The 22153-nt window shown below is 37.5% G+C and overlaps 1 protein-coding gene and 1 long non-coding RNA gene across 4 annotated transcripts in view; one reads left to right on the top strand and one right to left on the bottom strand.

Annotated features, from left to right (window-relative positions):
• Positions 1-9996: 9996 nt before the first annotated feature.
• Positions 9997-20945, bottom strand: etaa1b (ETAA1 activator of ATR kinase b). 2 transcript variants are annotated; one of them, XM_079855376.1, is made up of 6 exons: positions 20607-20945; positions 20178-20306; positions 19229-19287; positions 19009-19115; positions 15723-17143; positions 9997-12879 (listed from the first exon to the last, which is right to left on the bottom strand). In XM_079855376.1, the coding sequence occupies exons 1-6, from the start codon at positions 20770-20772 to the stop codon at positions 12755-12757; spliced, it is 2007 nt and encodes a 668-aa protein (XP_079711502.1). In that variant the 5' UTR covers positions 20773-20945; the 3' UTR covers positions 9997-12754. The 2 variants fall into 2 exon arrangements, with proteins under 2 accessions (XP_079711502.1, XP_079711503.1); XM_079855377.1 differs by having other exon boundaries at positions 19229-19284.
• Positions 20245-22153, top strand: part of LOC307149220 — an 83179-nt gene continuing 81270 nt past the window's right edge. For both annotated transcript variants that reach the window (XR_013819539.1, XR_013819540.1), the window contains exon 1: positions 20245-20318. This is a non-coding gene — a long non-coding RNA (uncharacterized lncRNA). The remainder of the gene's footprint in view (positions 20319-22153) is intronic.

Raw genomic sequence — 22153 nt, 5'->3', positions numbered from 1 at the left:
TAGATAGATAGATAGATAGATAGATAGATTCATGTGATATTCTGAAAAAGTGAACACTTGAGTTTTAAACAAACTTATAATTCAAGTGTTTACAATGCAGTTGCTCTGAGAGTTTGATTACTCTGGCATTGGGCGCTATTTTTGTCCTTCTATCTCTCAGTTGATCTCAGCATGAGCAGACCTACATTTTGGCGCGTAAGGTGAGTGCTTGTGTGTGTCTTCTTTGTAAGGTTACCGTTGGCAGATTTTTAATCTACATGTACGATGTGCCCTCCCGTGTCTTGTGTCTACTCAGCAGTATGTGGTCGAGTGTGATTTGGAGTGTTGGGCCGCAGCGTATTGATTGGCTGCGCCGGGGTAGGGCGCAGGCGGACGACACACTGGTGACTTTGTTGTAAATGCAGAACGGGTGAGTGGTGGGTGTCAGGCTTAGGGTGCCGACCAATCATCAATCATGTGCTGTCAGGCCTCCCTCTCTCCTCGCAACCCTGCTTTTTTTCTGCCTCAATGATCAGTCTTTGTTTAAATTGCGCAGTAAGACTCCCGCCAGACCACGAGAACAACCGCCAAGTTGTTTGCAGGTGCTATCGTTCACAGCTGCCAATTAAAGTCATGTGATTTCCATTACAGCCACAGGGCATGGTAAACATAATGTATTTTAATACATTTATACTATGCATAGAATGGAAAGGTGGGATTTTGTGGTGGTCGTGGTCGATAATAATGTTTTTGAGGTTGAAATGCACACGTTATGTTAATTCATTATTCACAAAAGCATATGAAGACGGTTCTAAAATGATTGGGTTTGCAGTATTGAGGGTAGTTCACACCAAGAACGATAACAATACTATAACTATAACTATAAAGTTTTAATAATCAGTCAAATCTAGTGGAATAGGGATCATTAGTATCACTTTCAGAATTTTTCCAGCTGATTAAAAATAAAAACATTGAGAGAAAAAAAAAAAAAATGAAAAAGAAAAAATATACTTTAAAGACCTCGAGCATGTATCCCCTGTTTTACAGATAAGGCTTAAGCCAAGTCCTGGACTAAAATGCATGTTTGAGGTGTTTTAATTGAAAGCAACTTTCACTGATATTTCTTAAAATATGTCAGTTCCATTGTTTTGTCTAAAGATGCACATCAGTAATGTTTTTTCTTTTTCTGAGGCATGTTTATAAAAGCTATAAAAGTCCTAATTGAACTAATGCCTAATCCTGGCTTAATCTAAGCCCTGTCTGTGAAACCAGGCCTTAAAGCGGCAGATGACATAACTGCAGTGCGCTTATAATAAACAATGTAATCGTCCGTTGTGTGGATGCTAATATAGTTATCGTTATAGTTATCTTTATAGTTAGCGTTCTTGAATCATGCAAGGTGATTTACTAAGGTTTGCGTTAGTCAATTTACTAGTATATGTGCCATTATTTACCGCTCCAAAAAAAGCACGTCTTAAACCTTAGTGGATTGTGTTGGTCATTGTGGAAATGATACGGCTGCGTCTGTGTTCTTTAATTTGTGTGTCGTCAGTAGATCAAGTGTAGAACTTTCCACTCCCATCTGCGCTTTTTTGGAATTGCGTTCTCATGCTAATTTGCCTTGTTTAGTAAATCTGGCCTTTGGTGTGAACGGGCCTTTAGCATGAATTATGCCGCATGCTCACCTGAAACAATCAAAATCTTAAATAATAGACATCCCAGACAGCAACATAGTGTCGGCCCAGATCCGGGCCACATCTGGTACATGTGAATTCCACGTGTACCAGATGTGGGCCGGCTCTGGGTGAGTTGCTGCAGTTGGGCATGTTGCTGTCTGTGTTGTATCCTACCGCTTTGTCCTAATGGTTATTCTACAATGGATAGTCGCCGTTCTGGATGCTGATTGGTCAATCCTGTATGGTAGCTGTGCTAAAACACACAATATAGTAAAAACTGTGAATATCACTGGACAGCATCAGTAGAGTCAAAGACTAACAGTCTCAAGTGGTCTTGAGTAGTTTTCGAATAAGAACTGATCTTCTATGATCGTGCTTAATTAATTTGCTTAGTCTTTAATATGTCATTAAGCAGTATATCCTTGACTAGCTACAACAGAGAACTTTTTAAATAAAACAAGAAAGTTGGATTTTTTGGGACAACTCTTGCCATTTGTTCAACAGGGCCAACCTATTTGATGTATTTTCAAATATGAGTATATTCCCTGCTAACACATTTTCGAGTTGGTACATTAAATTGTCGATTTAATAATGCATCGTAAAGTGTTTTACTATCCCTGAATTACACTTTTGCTTCTTGTTGGGAAATGACACGTTGTAAATCAGTGGACCTACTTTTAACATTAGGTGAAAGCAGTCACACTCATTCATATCACAGAAGAATAATACATTTCTTGGCCATTTTTTCCTTCTTTAAAATACCATCTCTTGCAGCATGGTGCAGACTCGCTTTAAGGCTGGTAATTTACAACACTCATTAGAGTGCTGAAAGCACCTCAGTCAATCTGAACTGAGACGCCGCAGTCACAAACTACATCCTTACTGCAGTGCCTAGAAAAAAATCAATTACACATTAAACCCAGGTAAAGCTCTAATGTGGTCCTATAGAGTGTGCATGTCTATAAAGCTAAACATAAATTCATGTAGACTCCAGCATATTCCAATGAATAAGGTACTTCTTTTCATTTTCAACAATGTTCAGTGAAAGGAGGCGCTTAAACTCAGAAAATGAAGCAAAATATTATATATACAGTGCTGGGTAGATTACTTACAAATTGTGGTCCATTACTGATTCCAAATTACATGACAAAAAGTATAGTTAGTAACGTAATCCATTACATTACACATTTTAGTCAAATTTATCTGACTACTTTTTGATTATTTTTGACCAAACTAGTTTATAACATTGAATTGAATATAATAATATTGTACCATATTGATATGAAAATATAAAGAGAAAGAAAATATAGTCCATTCTTTGTTATCAACAACATGAAGTGCATTAAACAATGAACATTACACTACATGCAATACATGGTTAAATGACTCAAAGAGTGATCATTATAATTTTGCAATTTCACAAAACTAGAAGACTTGAATAGAAGAATGTATGTAAGCGATATGCTTTTTTAGAAAGGAAAATTTAGAACATGAAAAAGAAGAATGAGGGACAATTAATAAATAATGAGAACTGACTGGCATTATGTGGAGAATATGTAATCATGTAATCAATAAAAAAGTAACTGTAGCCTGATCACGAGTATATTAAAATAATCCAATTACAATACTTAATTTTTGGAATCTGATCACGTAATCCAGACTATATGTAATCAGTTACTACGCAGCACTGTAAATGATTTGAATTATTAACGTTAGAATTGGACATTTACAATGATGTCACTTGTTGGGTCACAACAAAGATAACAAGGTTGAATGTAAAATTTGGGACACTGAAATCACTATCTTAAGGGCCTCAATCTAGTTCTACCAGAAAGACTCGGGAGAATAAATACTGTGACAATTATCCATTTATTAGCAACCCAGCAAGCAATAAAGTTCTTTGGCGTAGGCCCCGTCCGTAGCTCGCAATCTGAGGGTCCGGACTCTGCATATCCTGCCTGAAGATGAAGGCAGGGGCGCAGCCGACCCCCGTGAGGTATGGAAGGGACCATCCTGGTGGTGGTGGTGAGGAGGATGGAGGGAAGGATTCAATTTGGAGGAGGTGGGGAGGATGGTGGTGAATTGAAGCGTCAGCATCTGCGAACTCAAACATGCGTAAGTACCGATCTTTTATACCACAAGTGTTGGAATGTGATTGGATAGATAAAAAGTAGAGTGACGTAACAATTAAGTCTTCCTGGCAGAACTTAATACTAGAGCTTTCATTTCACAAAATAAATAAATAAAAATACAACAATTGTGCCTCTAAAGCTTTTAAAAATGTAATGGGACAGTAGGAAAGTGAAACATATTCACAGAAAGTGCCTTTCATGCACATGAGAAATGATCGCACTCTTCTTAACCTGCTAGTTGTAATGGCAAGAAGTGATTCTAAAAAGTTTCTAACTGAGCCAGAGCTTTTATTAGCATCGCAAACTCGTTTGTTTATTTGTAAATGCATACTTGCGTGAGCCTGCAGCTTGTGTAATTGGCCTGGGAACTCCCGCTTTGCCTGTAAGGCCACGTTCAGGTGCAGAGGCTGATCTCCAGTCAGCAGAGCTCGGCCCAGCCCGTCTCCTCTCTGCTCTGCTCCACTGCTGATCTCATCTCCATATATGAGCTGCTTTGCACTTCTTGTGCCTGACACGATTAATTAGCCACATCCAGGTAAGGGAACTTCTGACAAAGTGCCAAGAGCAATAAACATTGATCATAGTCACAGACTTTTTACTGGCTTGCTTGATGGAAGGGGAATGCAGCCTTGCGTGTGTGTGTGAATAATGTGTCCCTGTGCGTTGGGGAGCGCTTGTGCGCATGAATATGTCTGTGCGTGAGGATGCACTTATATTCAGGCGCCTCATGCATGTTTATTTATTTACTGATTGATCGATTGATTGATTGATTGACTCACTGATGGCTTAGGCAAAATAAAACATGATCGAAGAAAAAAAGTGTGTGTGTGTATAAAATAAGGATGCACTTCTATTTAGGGGCCTCATGTGTGTTTTTTGTTTATTTATTTTACTGCAACTAGAAGTCCTGGTACCATGATGGTGGTTGAACAAACTCAGGGTTGCAAAACCAAACCAATCCAATCAGGCTTTGTTGGTACCATGATGCTGATCATCAACTTTCTCTGTCAACTCAGGCTTTGATACTAAGTTTAGGTGTGACATCAGTAGCAAACAGCCAATCACATGCCATGGAACAGTAGCCGTGTTTCCATTACAGATTGGCGCAAAACTTTTGGGATATTTTCTAAATGTCGATGATAAACTATTGCGAAATGACTGCGTTTTCATTAACCGATGTTATGCGCGATAAGTCATTCCAAAAATCATGGCGACGGATGTTGGTAGGTTTACGTATATCCCAGCCACCGCACTAGCCATTATTTTTAATGGAAGGAGACGTAGGCGTGTTATCCAAGCATTAATGGCAAGGAAAGACCCTTATACTTGGAATGGCTGGTGTTTCTCCCTCATATCTGCTTCGAGATCTTGATTGTGCCATTTCTTTGAGGTTTAGAATCCAGTATTCCTGTAATTCTTTTGTCTTTTATGAATTTAATAAAGAACTCTGTCTCGTATTCTGTCCAAACATACCGCGTCATCTACGTCAGGTGACTGTAAATGCAAAAAAAAAAAAAATGTTTCCATTGCAGTTTGGCACTTTTTTCGAATTGGCTGAAAAACCACCTCATGTGAGCGTATTTTTTATTTTTTTATTTTTTTTGCAACATAGGAGTTTTTGCAAAATTGACGTGTTTCCATTGGGCGTATTTTCAATTCGCAATTTGTAGGGTAATGGAAACGCGGCTAGTGAAACTGCAATTCACTTCTCGCGAGAGAAGCAGCGTGATTCACTTTTCTCTTCTGCAGAATATTACGAGATTAGAAAGTCTTAAGAATTTAAACAAATTTACACCGCAATAAGAGCTGTCCACAGCATGAAAGAGGGAAAATTGCTATATTAGTGCAAGTAAAAGTTATAGATATAGGTATCTAGAGGGCATTGAACATTTAAGCTCACATAGTCATTTTTATAGCTTTACCTATTTATTCTAAAGCTTATTTAGATTACTTTTATATATTTATATTCATATAAACTAAGTGTACATCTATAATTACATGGAAAATTGAGAGGCAACACAGCATAAACAAGTGACATATTTTTAGTAAGTGTTTTATTCTAATCGTTTTCATTTTAAAATGTTTCTTTTTAATAAACAAAAGTAATCAGATTGTATTACCTAAAATGTGTAATGTAATCAAATATATTATGTTAATACCAACTACAATTTTCAGAATGTAATTTGTATTCAGTAATGGATTACAGTTTGTAAGTAATCCAAAAAGCACTGGCAACTAGCTTGTGTAGTGGCATGAAAGAGGACTAAAATGATCATCTATATGTCATATGAATGTGCATTTTAGCCAAATCTAACCTATTTTTTTTTCAAAGATATCTGCACTTGTTTGTAATATCCATTTACAGTCAGCTTATTTGAATGAGCATGATACCTCTAGCTACATAAACTAGTATGCGTAGGTCATCACGATCATGTCGAAGCACGCAAGTGCGTGTTATGACTTTATAATAAACCATAGACCTAATTTTAGGGGGATTTTCTTTTCAAGGTCATACTGCTGGCAGGCAGCAGAGAGCATCGAACACAATCCGCGTCTCTTTTTCCAGAGCTGGACGTCCTGAGAATGCACAGAAAAAAATAGCAAAACCAGAGCATAATGAAGCTGCAAAACAAAAACAGTGTGCCTTGGCCAAAAGGAGAGCAAATACTGAGGGGTGTAATGGAGGCCAGATGAGCTGACAGTAACAAACACCCCCATTAGCTGCCACTGATGGAAGACTGGAGAGGTGGAAGAGCTTTCACACGGAGGTGTTACAGGATGTGTCATGTCCAGGTGGGACATGGGAGTCAAGTCGACCTGAGCGAAAGAGGACCGGAGAGGAAAGCAGAGGAGTGCAGACGGGAAGCCCACGGACCTGAGCTCTGGTGCATTTTCCATGGAGTTTGTGTGTGTGTGTGTGTGTGTGTGTGTGTGTGTGTGTGTGTGTGTGTGTGTGTGTGTAACGGACAGCTGGGATTTCAATCAGAGACTTCTTTATGCAGTCTTCTAACACATAATGAACTGAAGCACTGCTCAGCATGAGCAAGCCTTAATCACACACACCGCCAGTGTTTTAGCATCATTACGGAACACACACACACCACAGCTCACGCAATCAAAACCAAATGTGCATTGGAAAGACACGTCAGAAATGACAATGTGCTGAACGGAAAGTGATTTGTCCAATTCGTTAAAAGTTTATATCAACAATTAGTTCATAATAAGTCAGTTTGATTAAAAGCTGAAGGCCACAGGCCTGCTCAGTTCCTCAGGGGCTGATCTGGTGTATAAAAAAAAAATTACCTCACCCTAAACCTGTCAGCACACCATTACAGCCCACGCCGCCATATGATGGCATGCCAAAAAAAAAAAAAAAAAAAATACTGAGGCCATTGTAGCGAGAAGGTGTTGGCAGATGTAGGCTTAAGGAATGCAGTGACAGGGTTATTTGTTAGACAGAGTTTGTGCAATGGAGAAATGTTTAAGGGAAATAGGCTTCGGTCTGTGGGTTCTTATCAGTAAGCCTAATAGAGTTAGATAGGGGAATATCTTGATGAGAAATCAGATAAAGACAGAAAGAAAAACATAAACCTCAAAACACTAGCAACCAAAAGCTACAGTCTAGAGAAGCAATGACTCATGCAGGACAGGGAGCCAAAAAGAGGTTTGCAGCCCATCTGCAGGAACATGCACCAAGAATAAACTCTGAAAGTGACACAATGCATGCCCTGTAATCTGTTGAGGAAAAAGTTCAACTGGTGCCAAATATTTGTCATATCCCCAAAAATGTTTTTTAATAAAAATGGCGACTGGGGTCTTATCAAATCAGGGGATTCAACATGAATCCATATGACTTGTGTGCACTATATTTAAGTCTACTTAAGTCAAACAATATGTGACAAACTATTATCGTTAACTATATATATATATATATATATATATATATATATATATATATATATATATATATATATATATATATATATATATATATATATATATATATATTACAATATATAACTATATATATTTAGTTTTAGTTTAAGTTGACTAATACTTAAAACCAAATACGTAAAACTATACCAAAAGAAAACCTCTACCCACAAAAAAAAAGACAAAAAAGTTCAAATTATTAACCAAAACTATAAATAGTATTAGTATATCAATGATACAAAAATAACACTGGACACAATTAAGTATTTAATTAACACTGAAAATATTCCCCTCATCTGAATCTCATTTGATAAATTAAATATTTTATTTTATTTGTGACAAACTAATTCATGATACGTCAATCCCTCACAGCGGGTTTGAAGGCATTGCCATTGGACGTCAACACCATGCGCTCTCGCTTGTCATAACAAAACACGACGTGCCAGTTCGAATATGCAGAATGCAGGATGAGAATTAAGAGATGCAGCAGATGGAAAGATGTTCAGTGAATAGAAACTTAGGTCTGTTTTTCTCACACAAAGCTTTAGTGTGGCTTAGAAGACTTTATAGTGCATATGTAACATTGACCACTTTTATGGTAATCGCATGAACATACTTGACCATTTCTTCATTGGTCTTTCACAAACAAATACCAGCGCAGGTTCAGAACTACATAATGTTGAGTAAAAAAGGCCAGCATTTGCATATGTGGGTGAACTGTCCCTTTAAGCTCTGTAATTCCCCCGGCCGTTGAAGTTCTAAGGAATGGTAAACTTGGCAAATGTCATGCTTACTGTGGCTTGATGTTAACATACAGATAACACACTCTGTCAGAGGTTACACTAGCACCTTTTGGCAACTCTTACTGGATGATTTGACTTGCTCAAGTCGCACAAATCTTGTTGTGAAAAAGAAGTGTTGAACATGCACTTGTAAGGTACTTCGATTCTTTTTAAAGTTTATATTTAAAACAACAACAACAAAAAAGTACTTGCAATAATATAAAATGAATGAAATAAAAGACCACTTAAGTAAGAGTACACTTTTATGACTGTTTCTTACACACTTAAGTACCCTTTTTAAAAGTGCACTTTGCAATAACGCCAAATCAAAAGTTTTATATTAAAGTACATTTTAAAACATTTACATTCAAGTTTACTGTAAATGCTTGTGAGGTCATTCGATAGTTTACTTTTGTTTAGTTTAATTATGAAATTACATATAAAGAAGTTAAGTGGGTCAAAAAAGCAGTCTAAACTGTTTGCATTTAAAATGCATTTAAATGACTATATTTTCATTTAAGTGTGAATAACATGCAATTAAGTGTCTGAAAATATTACATTCAGTTCACACACGTTATTTTAAAGTATATTATTTCCATAACTGCTAAAGTATACTTCTTTTTCCACAAGAGAAGACTTGGAATATAACACACAAATCATATTGACTACTAATATCTCACAACACTGGCAACCCAAGGTTATATATGCAGAAGCAATGACTCATGTATAATTAGGATCCAAAAAGAGATTTGCAGAATGCATTCAGAAAGCAAAGGCAAACGTTAGAAACAAAAACTGTTCACCAATGGCAGGTTTGTCATATCCTAGAAATGTTTCCAGAAACATACTAGAATAACAGCTATAGGGTCTTTTCAAATGAGTGAATTCAGCATATTCCTTGTGCAATCTGACCGACCTGTCTGCGCAGGAATGCTCTCATAATGGAGAAAACATGAGGCTTCTTTCAGTTTGGAGAAGCCTGTGGAAGGGAGAAGGCTCTGCTTTAGTGTGTGCATTAGCCCACTCATACCTGGGGGCCAATGAAGAGAGCCCTCAGGTAAGCCTTGTTGAAACAAATCTGAGCTGCTAATGACACGCACTGTGAAAATATTCACAGTTCATTTAGCTTGATGACAACTGGAGCCCCCCTGTGCCCCCCCCCCGCTCCGCTGTTTTGTGTATTAGTCATACCTTTGTGTCGTAATCTGCAACGGACGATGGCATAATGGATGGGAAATGGGAATACCATCTAATTGTCTATTGTGTAATGTTTTCTTTACATGTTCAATACCAAAAAGAAAAGCTCACTTGATATGATGATTTTGGCATCACACAAAAATCTAATTTCATACTTTATTTTTTATCCTCATGTCATTCCAAACCTTTATGCTGTTTGTTTTCTTCTTCTGTGGATCACAAAAGGAAAAATGTAAAGAATGTAATGAGGTATAGTTGATCTATAAATACACACACACACGAGTACTCTTTCATTTTACCTGCACCCAGATCTTTTATTTGTCAGCAAACTTTTGACATGGAGGAAGAGTACACATTTTCCATTTACTTACTACTGACTCCATAACTATACAGAGCTGGGTAAGAATTAGCGAACATGTCGTTTAAGTCACTTGAAAGATTTGAGGGACAAAAGACTGAAGGCTGCAATTTAAATCGACTGATAAATCTTCTCAATTTTCATCTTCTTAGTCCTTATATGGGCCACTTCTGGTCAATAAACTGTAGTTTTATAGAAGAATACAAAAACTCCTCATGTCATTCCAAACCCGTTAGACATTCATTCATCTTAGAAACACAAATGAAGATCTTTTTGATGAAATCTGAGAGCTTTCTGTCTCTCCATTGACAGCTATGCAACTGACACTTTGATGCTTCAAAAAGTTCATAAAGAAATCGTAAAACTAATCCATATGAATTGAGTGGTTTAGTCCAAATTTCATGAAGAGACATGATCACTTTATGAACAACTCTCAGATTTCATCAAAAAAGATCTTCATTTGAGTTCCAAAGATGAGCGCGTTTGGAATGACATGAGGGTGAGTAAATGATGACAATTTAAGTAGTTAGTAAAAAAACTAACCCTAAAAAAAAAAAGGGTTCCAAAAGTTTTTTTTTTTGCAGCAATGCATAGAAGAACCATGTTCCCAAAAGAACATTTTAGCAAAGTTCTTAAAATATATATTTTTTTGTATGAAGAACATGTTAATAAGAACAACCTTTTCCCACTATAAATAACATTTTGATTAAATGAAAGGTTCTTTGTGAAGTTCAAAATGAATGTATAAAATGTAATTTTATAGAAAAGCACTGCATAAAGATTCTTCAAAATCTCTTTTCGTGTTCCAACAGCATTTTGGCATCACATGAGAGTGAATGACAAAAACACCATTTTTTTTAAGATCCATAATTCCCCAGGCTGTCAAAGTTCTATGGAACTTTAAACCTGGTCAGTTTTACCCATACGGCGTCCTAATGTTGTGAACACACAGATAACACTCTGTCAGAGCTTTCGTCAACTCCCTCTGGCTGAATTGACTCTGGTAAGTGGGGGCATGACACTACATTGGGCACTATTGAGTGAAAGGGATTAGGTGTTGTTAGTGTTTGAGAAAGCACAATGTCATCACTGTACATTAAGCTTTAAGACACCATATTAACATCAGCTCAAGAACATTTTAGTCTCCGGACTCCAATTTACAGTTAGAGTTTCCTTCTTTCTTAGTCTGAGAACCGTTATCTTGTTTCTTCCCAAACCAACAAGTATGCTGAAATGCAAATTGCATCTGGCACCAAGACACAGTAATTTGACGTAATTACTACAGCTTGATACCAGAGTACGCTCTCGCTGCATGGCATGGATCCATCACAATAATCAGTAATTGCTCTCCGTTTTTTGACGCAAAAATACAGAAACACCCATTACTCTGTTCCACAGCAGCTTGATAATGCCACATTACAGAAAAATCCTTCACCAACTTCTATATTGTATGAACTCAACACCTGTAGGGCCCAGCATTTTCATCATCTGCTTGGAATAAATTGTAGTCATCATCATAACCATAATCACAGTAATAAAAAAGTCCTCATCCTCTTGCCAAATTACTGTGGCATTTGATTTACAGTAATTGTGCGGGAGAGGAGGAGGAGGAGGAGGGGGGGGGGGGTTACGCTACAATACGCTTTGCTGCGCCTCGACCGGCGGAGTACAAACACACACACACACCTGTGTGGCTTCCACCTGAGAAGGGCCGGATCCCAATGATATGCCGACATTCCCCGAGGCACACAATGACTAACATTGTGACATACAATAAACCAGGTGTGGATGGGCTTTTTTATTATTAGCATAGAAAGTGTAATTTTTAAAAGATTACATTTTAAGAGCATTACACATTAAGAAGGTAATTAGTTATGAATGAGGTTTTGACATCTGAACTGCTATTTCTGGATGTAATTACCGATTAAATATGACTGATAGAGACTCAAAGATTGCAGTCAGTCAACATTCAAAATGTTTTATTCGAGACTTTTGGAAGCAATACACTATTCTTTTGCTTCTTCTTTGTTTACTTTTTTTAATACTGACACAATTGTGTTTAACAAAAAAATGTAACAAAGACAAAAAAAAAAAAAAAAAAGATCTCCAGGATCTTTAGCTTGATTGATGAAAATTCAAGTATTTTTTCCCCATTAACAACAGGTAAAGACTATGATCAGAGGACTAGACCTAATACTGATCAATTGAAAGTGACCTTACATTTGTAACTGCATATAATGAGGCATAATCCAAAGTCTGTTCCTTTTCTTTCACGATTCAGATGACACATGGTTAGAAATGCTTCATCAAATTTTGAAAAAAAAAAGTGTGAGGACTTGCAGACATCAGCCATAAATTTTACTGACAATACTGGGTTGTAATAACGGAACCGTAATGTGCGAGAAATTGCTTTCTTTTGTAACTCTAGCCATTTAGTTTGGCAGTTAGACAGATATGACACTGCAGTACATTATTCAGAAAAGCATGAGGAATCTTCAAGTAACATTTCCTTCAAAGAGACAAATTAGTGTTCAACTCTAAATTAGTAATGGATTTGGAGGACTGAAATATGATCTCCAGGCTATATGCTTCCCAGCCTTCATTGCTACCATTACTGTGTCATAATCACATAATTTAGTTCTTTGCAGGCCAGAACATCCCTGACATTCAGTACAGCACAAGCTTCTCTGTGGTGTCCTATGTCGGGGTTCCATCTTTTTGACTCGCCTGCATCCGTAATCTCCTCCTCGCAATCGCTTCCTGTTTCTTCCTCTCAATCTCGGCAGCTGAACATTTGGCTGTCGTGTGGGATGAAATAAAAACTGCAAAACAACAACAAAAAAGTTGGGTTACGGTTCTGTGGAATGTAACTGGGACATGTAAAACTTTTAACGCTTGAATTGTAATCTCGGAGTTTCAATGTTTAATTCAGCCCTCATAAACTTTCTCTACACCCTTTTTCTATAACAGCAAGTACATTAGAAGACAGTCAGAGCCAATGTGATAGTTAAAGTACCAGTTCACCCCAAAATAAAAATATCATTTTCGCATCCTCATGTCTTTCTGCAAAGGAAAAATATTTGAAGAATGTTTTTCATTGCTCTTTTCCAAGGACATAATCAAGCAGGGCTGAGTTAAAAAAAAAGTAGATTTTTCGATTCTCATTTTTATGAACCGATATCAATTCTTAAATCCAGAGAATGTCTCTTTTAATCTAATTCGCTTTACTACTAGTTATAACACAAAATAAACATGAATGAACACCAGAAGGTATGTTGAAAAATACAATACAACTTACTGAAATCTGTATTCGGTGAACGCTACGCAAAACTTTTCTGAGAGAACGCAAAAGCATTGAAATAGCCACACTAAATCTTTATGAGAGAGACACATGAAAAACAATTACACTGAAAATATTAACTTCCTTTCTAAAATTTCAGTCCCGTTCCCAGAGTCCAGCCAGGTTTAACGTTAAGGACACCAACGGCATTAGAGTATCTCACAAACATTCAAGAACAGCCATGTTTGAATATGCGCAAGTGAAAATAAGATTTAAAGGACAATTCCGGTATTTAACACTTTGAGTCTATTTTATAGTTTGTTTTGGATGAACAAGAGTGGTGGACAAAGAAATTTTGTCAATGGTTCCTGTCGCGACTTTTTGACTATTTTAGAATTGCCCATGACCGCATTTGAATGGGAGTCAATGGCCATGCACAAACATGTCCTTAAAACAACCCTTAACGTTCGTTTTCAAAACTGTGCAACTCACCGAGTGGTTAGTGGTGTTCGTTGATGTTCCAAAACAAGTAGCGTAGCGAAATACAGTTTCTGTCGTGTTTTATTTGGCATTTTGTAAAATCCATTGATTTCCATTGGAGGACTAATTGCTCGTTGATATTACTGCGCTAACGGAAACGGAAAGGATGCTGTTTACATTTGATTGTAGTCTTTTAGGTCTTTTCGCTCGGTTTCCTGTCTCTCAGAAGCTATGCTCGCCTCAACGCTGAAATCCTATGAATTCCTGATAAGAATTAAACTAGTAAAAACTATAATAATTCTTGAAAAAAAAAAAAAAAAAAAAAAAAAAAAAGGCTATGCTCGCCTCAGAAGGCTAGCGTGAGCAGAGCAACGGAAGTTGCGGAAGAGCGGAAGTTTATACGCGGTTGTGAGGTATCTGAAAAAATAGTTCCACTATAGAAAAATAAACGGATTGAAATCATACATTGCGCCGATATATTTGTTTTTAATCATCAACGAACACCACTAACCACTCGGTGAGTTGCACAGTTTTGAAAACGAACGTTAAGGGTTGTTTTAAGGACATGTTTGTGCATGGCCATTGACTCCCATTCAAATGCGGTCATGGGCAATTCTAAAATAGTCAAAAAGTCGCGACAGGAACCATTGACAAAATTTCTTTGTCCACCACTCTTGTTCATCCAAAACAAACTACAAAATAGACTCAAAGTGTTAAATACCGGAATTGTCCTTTAAGAGTGACGCCAAGGCCAATATTTTCAGTTAATAATCACTTGGGCCCAGTGTTTAAAGGGATGGTTCGGAGTAAAGGAGTGTAGTAGGGTCCTTTGCACCATGACCTCGAGCCAAACACCCCCCAGAAGCTTTTTATACCTTGGCCGAACATTATTAAAGTTAGAGCTTATTTAGAGATATCAGCCGAATGACTTGGTGCAGGCGCTAATGGATCCTAGGATGTATCCCGTAAATTACCCCACTAATAATGCCCAGAATGGTACCAAACTTCTACAGTAGTACAAATAGGTCCTGTACTCATAAAACGAGCCATTGGAAAGTTTGTAAGTACATCAGGAGTTTATTTAAATAACACTTGCCTGACTCATGCTACCGCTAGCCCGGATGTCGACGTCACTTCCGTAATTTGGGAAAAGCACTTAAAAGTCCTGGCAGAAAGCGATGCATAAGGATGTAGTGTAACGACGCCCAGTTCCAGGATTGCACTAATATTTTGTTGGTAGTACCAGTTTGCAACAATTATTAATTAACACTAAGTTGTCAACACTTTGGAAAAAAATACTAATTCGTTGTTACGCTACATCCTTATGCATCACTTTCTGCTTATTTATTTTATATATATATATATATATATATATATATATATATATAGTATATAATGTATTTGTGCAATGTCTATATCTTGCAGTGTTATTTTTTTCTTGTAATTTTCATAAACAGTACGGTTTAATTAAAATGTATTTAATTATCGTCACTATGCATATTTTTCGTTATCTTTGTTCTCGCTGATAAAACAAAAAAATGGTTCATTAAACAACATTTTTAGCAGTTAACGACTTGGAATGTACCATATATATAATGTACAAATCTATTGGACTACTTTTAAGATAATTTTATGGTCCTTTGGTTTGTGCTTTCGTTGAATTGGTAAAGAGTAATGTGAATATTCTCGAAAAAAAATTCTCATTTTCCACGGAAGAAAGTCATGCTGGTTTGGATCAACATGAGGGTGAGCAAACGATGACAGATTTTTCATTTATGTTTGAACTATTCTTTTAACAGGTTAAGCAAACTTGCCCATTACAGTCATCTCCTGTAGGAGTATTCTATGATGCAATTTCAGAGCTAATGTGCTGCAGGTGCCAGTGCCACAACGTACAAAGCTTACCTTTGTTGGTTAGCGTCATGGAGTCCGACAGATGTCTTTTGAACGTGTAATGGTGGGAGTTAGAAGTATTTCCTACTGCTGCGCTGTGTGGCATAACAGTCTTTGAGGTGTCCATGGATCCGGCAGAACCAGGCCTGGATCCTAAGGCACTTTTCACTTGATTCGATTTGTTTTGTGCATGTCCATAGTGTTGAGCACTATGACTCCCTAATACAGAGCTGGAACTTTTAGTTGTCGGTAACACACCGTAGCCCTGTGCAAATCCAGAGCTGCCACTTGTACACGGTACTGAGTTTGAACGAGCAAACACGCGTGTGGATTTTGTGTGTTCTTGTGGTTGGCCCCTGCTGTTGATGCCCATGTTCTGAGAACAAATGGTGTCAGAAGAGGAAGGTGCTTTAGATGCAAAGCTTCTTGATTTGTCATGTGCAAGATTTTTGTACTTTTCGCTGCGTCTTTGCTGTTCTTGACTGGCCGATAACTTTTCCACATCATCGCAAGCCTGAAAAAGGAGATCATCGTCGTCTTCGTCATTCCACAGACTATCGGAATCGAACAGAGACTTCATGTCCTCCTCTGAAACCCCATCAAACTGAACAGACGAGGACTGACTTGAAACTCCACCATCTTTGGTCATTCCATCAAGCTCTCCTTGTTTTGTACCCTGGGATGGCTGTGTTGGCTGTTTTTCTTGATTCACAGGTGAAGTCTTTAGCAGCTTCTCAGTAGTGTGATTCTGGACAGAAGCAGGTGGCTTCGACCTAAAAGTGCTTCGATTAGACGTTTTGACATCAGGAAGTGTCTTGGTAAAGGTGCTGCTTTTGCTTGTGCTCTGTTGAGTTTCAAAACAGATGTTTCTGCCATTAGATACAGAGGGATTAACCTTGGCCTCAAAATTACATTTCTTAGAGCAAGACTTGGGCTGAGCAGTGCTCTGTTTCTGAGCTACATTCAAAGACACTGGGTTCTGTGTCATTTCCAACACAAATGTGTCATTCAGAAGGTCATCATTTTCCCAGTCATCATCAAACTTCGCCTCAGTGGCTTTAGGTGCGTCCACAGGAGCATTCTTGATTGCTGCAGAACTTGACCTCTGTCCAGCCTGAGCTCCAGGTTCAGTACCGCTTTCTGGTGTGCAGTTTGCTGATGGCGGGCTCAGTCTCCCACTTACGTGCTGAGTGGGACCATCAAACAGTGCCTGAAGCTCTTCCTCTTCCTGGCGGGCTAGAGATGAGCAGCCAGGTAGTTGTTCCAACGAGACCGGGATGGATGTTGATCTTTCTGTGGTCGCTGTACCATCACTTTGTAGCTTGAGTTTATTTCTTTTTTCTGTGCTCTCCTGTTGTTTCTCTTTGTCCTGACGAGTCATATTGATGTCAAACTGCTTGGCAAGTTTCTTGAGGTCCTCAACATTGCTCTGCCTAAAGGAAAAAGATGGGGAATTAATGTAAATTTGAAGAATCAAAAATCTATGATATTAGTGTGTATGCCAAAACAAACTAAGGATTCCTCTAATTGATTGGGCACCGACTGTTATCGGCTGATAATAGCTTTATATAGTTTGATCGGTGGTCTCTACAAAGGCTGATCAGAATGACGCAAAATCCGCGGTTCTACCAGGCATCTGAGAAGGATAATACATTTGCAACGTCTTGGCAGAGAGTGGAGACATTGCAGCGAAAAGCAGCCCTAAAGCAACGACAGCAAGAAACTAGGACTGTGATATTTTAGCGCATTTCTTTCCTTCACAGCACATTCTTTCCTCCCTAAAAGTACAAACTTGACGTACAGATCAGCTGGATCAGTGATTGTTGTAAAGTACAGTCTACTGTTGCTAAACTGCAGGACATGCTCGATTATAAAAAGTGTTTCTAAAACTGCATTAAGCCACGAAAGTGATACTGTTCTGTTAGCTTTCTGCGCGTGCGCTCCAAGACGGAGTGGAACAGGGACAAGAAAAGTGAACTTTGAGCTTCGGGTTCGCCGCCTAAACAGTTAAATACACACAGAAATATGTCCCGGCTATTCGCTTAAACACTGTCAGGTTATGTCTGATGTGAGCATAAAAAGTTGGGAAATAAGTCGCATGTGTAACAGTATATTTGATCCATGCATTGCATCTTAAAGAGACAGCAGCGTAATATTCCTGCTGCCGTCTGTGTCATTAATGTTAATAACCAAAAGACAGAGAAATTCACTCACTGCTCTTTAGAAGATTTAGTAGGATTAATCTATATTTAATGTATACAGTGAAGACTACATTAAAGACTGTTCTGTTTTTTTATTATTATTATTTATTAAAACAGGAATGCTATATTTGTTGAGCTCCAAGTTGTTTCTAATCACTTCTAAGAGAGGGAATGGAATATATTGCACATTGCCTGCTGATAAATAATGAGTTTAGGCTTGCTGCGATAGTCAGTGTTACTGGTGTGACAGTGTTCAGCCGCACCACCGGTTACATCACTTGCCCACCGAGGCACCGCCCCACATCCTCGTTTTGATTCTTTTATAGTAATCAAAATCATTTAGTTCAGTTAGAAAACAGACACTACAACTAAAAACTGAACGCATATGGTCAATTCAGCGTGAGCCGAACAAGACTCGCAGCAGGAATCAGATTTCACCTCTCTTTGCCTCACTCTTGACTGACAAGACGATGGCGGAAGATTTGGTTTCAAAGCGAAATGTAAAAACAACTATTTAAGTGAGTTTGTCATTGTTTTGTTGTTGCATTTTTCATTAAAAATAATAATGAACTCACCATTCAAGAAATTGCTGCTAATTCCAAAGTTGAGCTTCCATAGGAATTAATTGAAAGCGCTCACTCTGCACCAGTGGACACACACCGTAAAGGATTTAAAAGAGAGGTGGAAAAAGAGGGAAAAGTACCATATCCGTACCGGTTGGCACGGAAAGGAACGGTTAGGAAAAGACAACGGTTTGGCCCAACGAGGGAAAAACGGCTAAAGTGGATTCGCAGCACTGAAAACTGCATCTTCTCTCCATGTTGACAACACAAACCAAACTCTTACAGTCTCAGCCACAATTACGACAACACGATCTTCATGTTTTCTAACCTTATCTCCACTTTTTTTTTTTTTTTACTTTTTTCAAAGTCACTGTGAAATGGGAAACCAGTGGTAAAATGGGAAATGATGGTGAAGATGGTCATACAGTTGCAGCATATCTGACAGGTAATAGAGACATTTTATGCATGATAGTCAAAAAAAGATTTGCGGCACGCTTTAAGGATTGAGCCTGTTAGTGATCAGAGGACACGTACCGTGCTGAGATTCTCCTGACTCTGGGCTGTCTGATCTCTGGAGTGCAGGGTATGGCACTGTCTCCAATCCACTGGAGCACTGAGTCTCTTTCTTTAGACTTCTCAACCTTAAACATAGTATAACTATAAGATTCAAATTACCATTACATGCATAATTTCCATTCTATATGGATATTATATATATATATATATATATTTTTTTTTTTTTTTCAATACTTACTTTTGGTGCAATCCTTTTGACAATTTCTGATATCTCAATGACTTTCGCATCTCCTCCTCCTGTGAATGGTTACAAATATTTAGTACTGATTAAGAAAGCGACATTTATCTTTTTAAGGTGGTATTATGCACAGTGGCAATCCACTTAAAAATATATCTACAGTTGGAGTTTATACGACAATATACAAAGATGGAGTAATGCAAACACAGAGCTGGATGTAAAAAGCTTGTAATTTTACAATTTTGAACTTCAAGTCAGTGTGAACTGGAAGTTGCACCGACTTTACTTCAGTGTTGTCGTGACATTTTCAAGTGAAACGGAATATTGAATAGAGGACAGGGTTTTATTTTATTTTATTTTCCTCCTCTCTATCCCTCGCTCATAGAAGACTGACGGTTGGAGGAAAGTGGTTAAGGATATTCTAGCCAAGCCATCAAACTGACATCATCAGAGAGGGAACGCCATTCCAGAGCGGAAGCACATTTTTAGATTTTGATAAAAGATTATCACAACAAACTATTTTTTTTCCTGTGTATTAACTTGCATGGGTTAATTATTCACCACAAGAATAGTAATGTGCACTAACAAAGTAAATAGTGCAAAGTTTACTTTCATGATGACTTTAAGTTTTATGTAATGTGCAACTGTTGCTGCATTGATGTCACATCATTAGTTATGAAAAATATTTTTTTTGCATCCATAAATTTAAAAGGAAAATCAAATGAGGTAAAGTCTTCTATTCATATTTTTTGTTCATTTAAATCAGATAGTCCAGTAATAGACATTACCAGATAGTTATTTAATATTTAAACAATTCATTGAATTGACGAGGGGGGAAAAAAACATGCCATAATAAAAGTTTTGCTCATACCACCAACCCCTAATCGCTACACAAGTGATTGAAAAAAAAAAAAAAAAATGTAAGTGTAAGTTTCATGATCACACTTGCCATTCAAGTTTTGCGTGGGTGAGTTGGGATCCCAGATGATGTCTTGCGGAGATTCAGTCTCATTAGGCGAATCCCCGCTGTAACAACCGTTGAATCTGATTCTTGGTCGACGTTTTGGGGTTGTAAAATCTGAGAATTAAGGTAAAAATGTCAACAACACTATACTTTGTATGGAAAAATTCACGTGGACACTAACAAGTAGTGCTAGCATCATGAGTTTTTGGACATGTACCACTGTAGAATAACACTATTCTTTGAAGCACACTGGAGTGCCATGCAAATAACATTATACATAAATAACGTTATCGTTCAGTCGCACGCTAATACACCATGACACTGTAACAGTAAGTTACTTCTGTAAGGATAAATCAGCTGCTTTCCGATGCGTTGTCACGCGATCTGGTGTCTTACAAACTTAACTTTACTTACCTTTGCGACAGCTGTATGAAGTGTGATAAGACGGAGACTGTGACTGTTTGAGTCCGATCATTCGCGTCTTTGTTTTCACTTTCTTCTGGGAAAGTTTGAGAGTTCTGCTCTGATTTTCTCTCGCATCTGATATATGTCGCACACCGATGTTTCTCTTGTCGGTCATGGCTTATTTGAACTAATATGAACAATACCGCTTCAGTAGTCATAACTTGGTTGAAATAGCAACGAAACGTTAGCGATATTTGGTTTAAACACTGAAAGTGTTTGGCTACTCAGGTAAGAGTGCTCTCCTGATCGTCGCCATGTTTTCTGTACGTTTACACGAAGACGCGTCTCTGATTGGTTCTTGTCATCTCGCGACATCTCGTGAGACTTTACATTCTCAATGCACTTTTTGTTTTTGATGTCCACAAACAGTTTGACCACGTACCGAATTCAGTACAAAAGTATAGTTTAAATATTAAAATAAGTAGGCCTAATAATGAACAATCTATCCTGTAAATGTAACCTGTAAGGTAAGTTAATATAACGTGCATACACTCCTTTGGGCTTAGAAATAGTAAAACGGTGTATTATGAATGTGATACCAGAATGTGAAAAATATGTATCAGAATGTGAAAAATATACATATTTCTTATTATTTTTAGTGTCAGCTTATCTGGTATCACATTCATAATACACCGTTTTACTATTTCTAAGCCCAAAGGAGTGTATGCATAAAATGCAAGGTAATGATGTAGTATCATTGATGTAGGCTTAGTAAAAATGGTGAGTGATGTTTGCTGTAATTAATATATAGGCCAGGCCTACATAACATATCACCTAATTAAATATGCTATTATTAATAATAATAAAAACAGTAATTGCTAAATAATAAAAAGTAATTGGTAAAATATGACATTGCTTTAATTATTTTTAACTTAAAATAATCAACTGAGAGTAATTTGTTGTAGAATCAGACAACAGAACACTATTTGATTCATTTGCAGTGTTAAACATAATATCAATATGAGAAGGGTTCTTTACAATTATTAGTTAAAATGGCATTTCCATCCATTTGGTTGTCCTCAGTAGAGGATTAGCCTACATGCATGTTCGACACACTTCAGACATTGAAATGTTTATCCCTCAGCAAGTCATTCAAGTCAGGTCACCTTTATTTATAAAGCCCTTATACAATACATAATTGTACAGCTTTACATGGATAAACAGAAAATAATGGTGCAAACCGAGCTTATTTCTGCTGTACAGTAGATCTAAAAAGAAAATAGTGTCATTGGTCAGCTGAGGTCAGTTCGGTGATCATTCAGTTCAGTTCAGTTCAGTTCGATGACTGTGTAAAGTTCATCAAATATGCCATCATACTCTCGCTGGTTTTTACACTTTTACACCAGAAGTTATACGATTTATTTAGAAGCTGGATTATTGTAAAGGACGTTACACTGCTTCTGTTTTGTAAAAATTGCTGTCTGAATTTATAAAAACAGCTGTTCTCTCTCTATACTGATCTTTATTTAGCTATTCAATAGATAATTTAGTAATTT

Source organism: Squalius cephalus (genome assembly GCF_949319135.1).
Source record: "Squalius cephalus genome assembly, chromosome: 21".
Taxonomy (NCBI): domain Eukaryota; kingdom Metazoa; phylum Chordata; class Actinopteri; order Cypriniformes; family Leuciscidae; genus Squalius; species Squalius cephalus.
This window is presented reverse-complemented; position numbering and strand designations above follow the sequence as displayed.

Coding starts and splice junctions, on each gene's coding strand:
- etaa1b (XM_079855376.1), bottom strand. CDS start 20,772: ATGACCGACAAGAGAAACATCGGTGTGCGACATATATCAGATGCGAGA. Junction 20,307..20,606: donor TTCATACAGCTGTCGCAAAG/GTAAGTAAAGTT, acceptor CTTAATTCTCAG/ATTTTACAACCCCAAAACGT. Junction 19,288..20,177: donor ACCCACGCAAAACTTGAATG/GCAAGTGTGATC, acceptor AACCATTCACAG/GAGGAGGAGATGCGAAAGTC.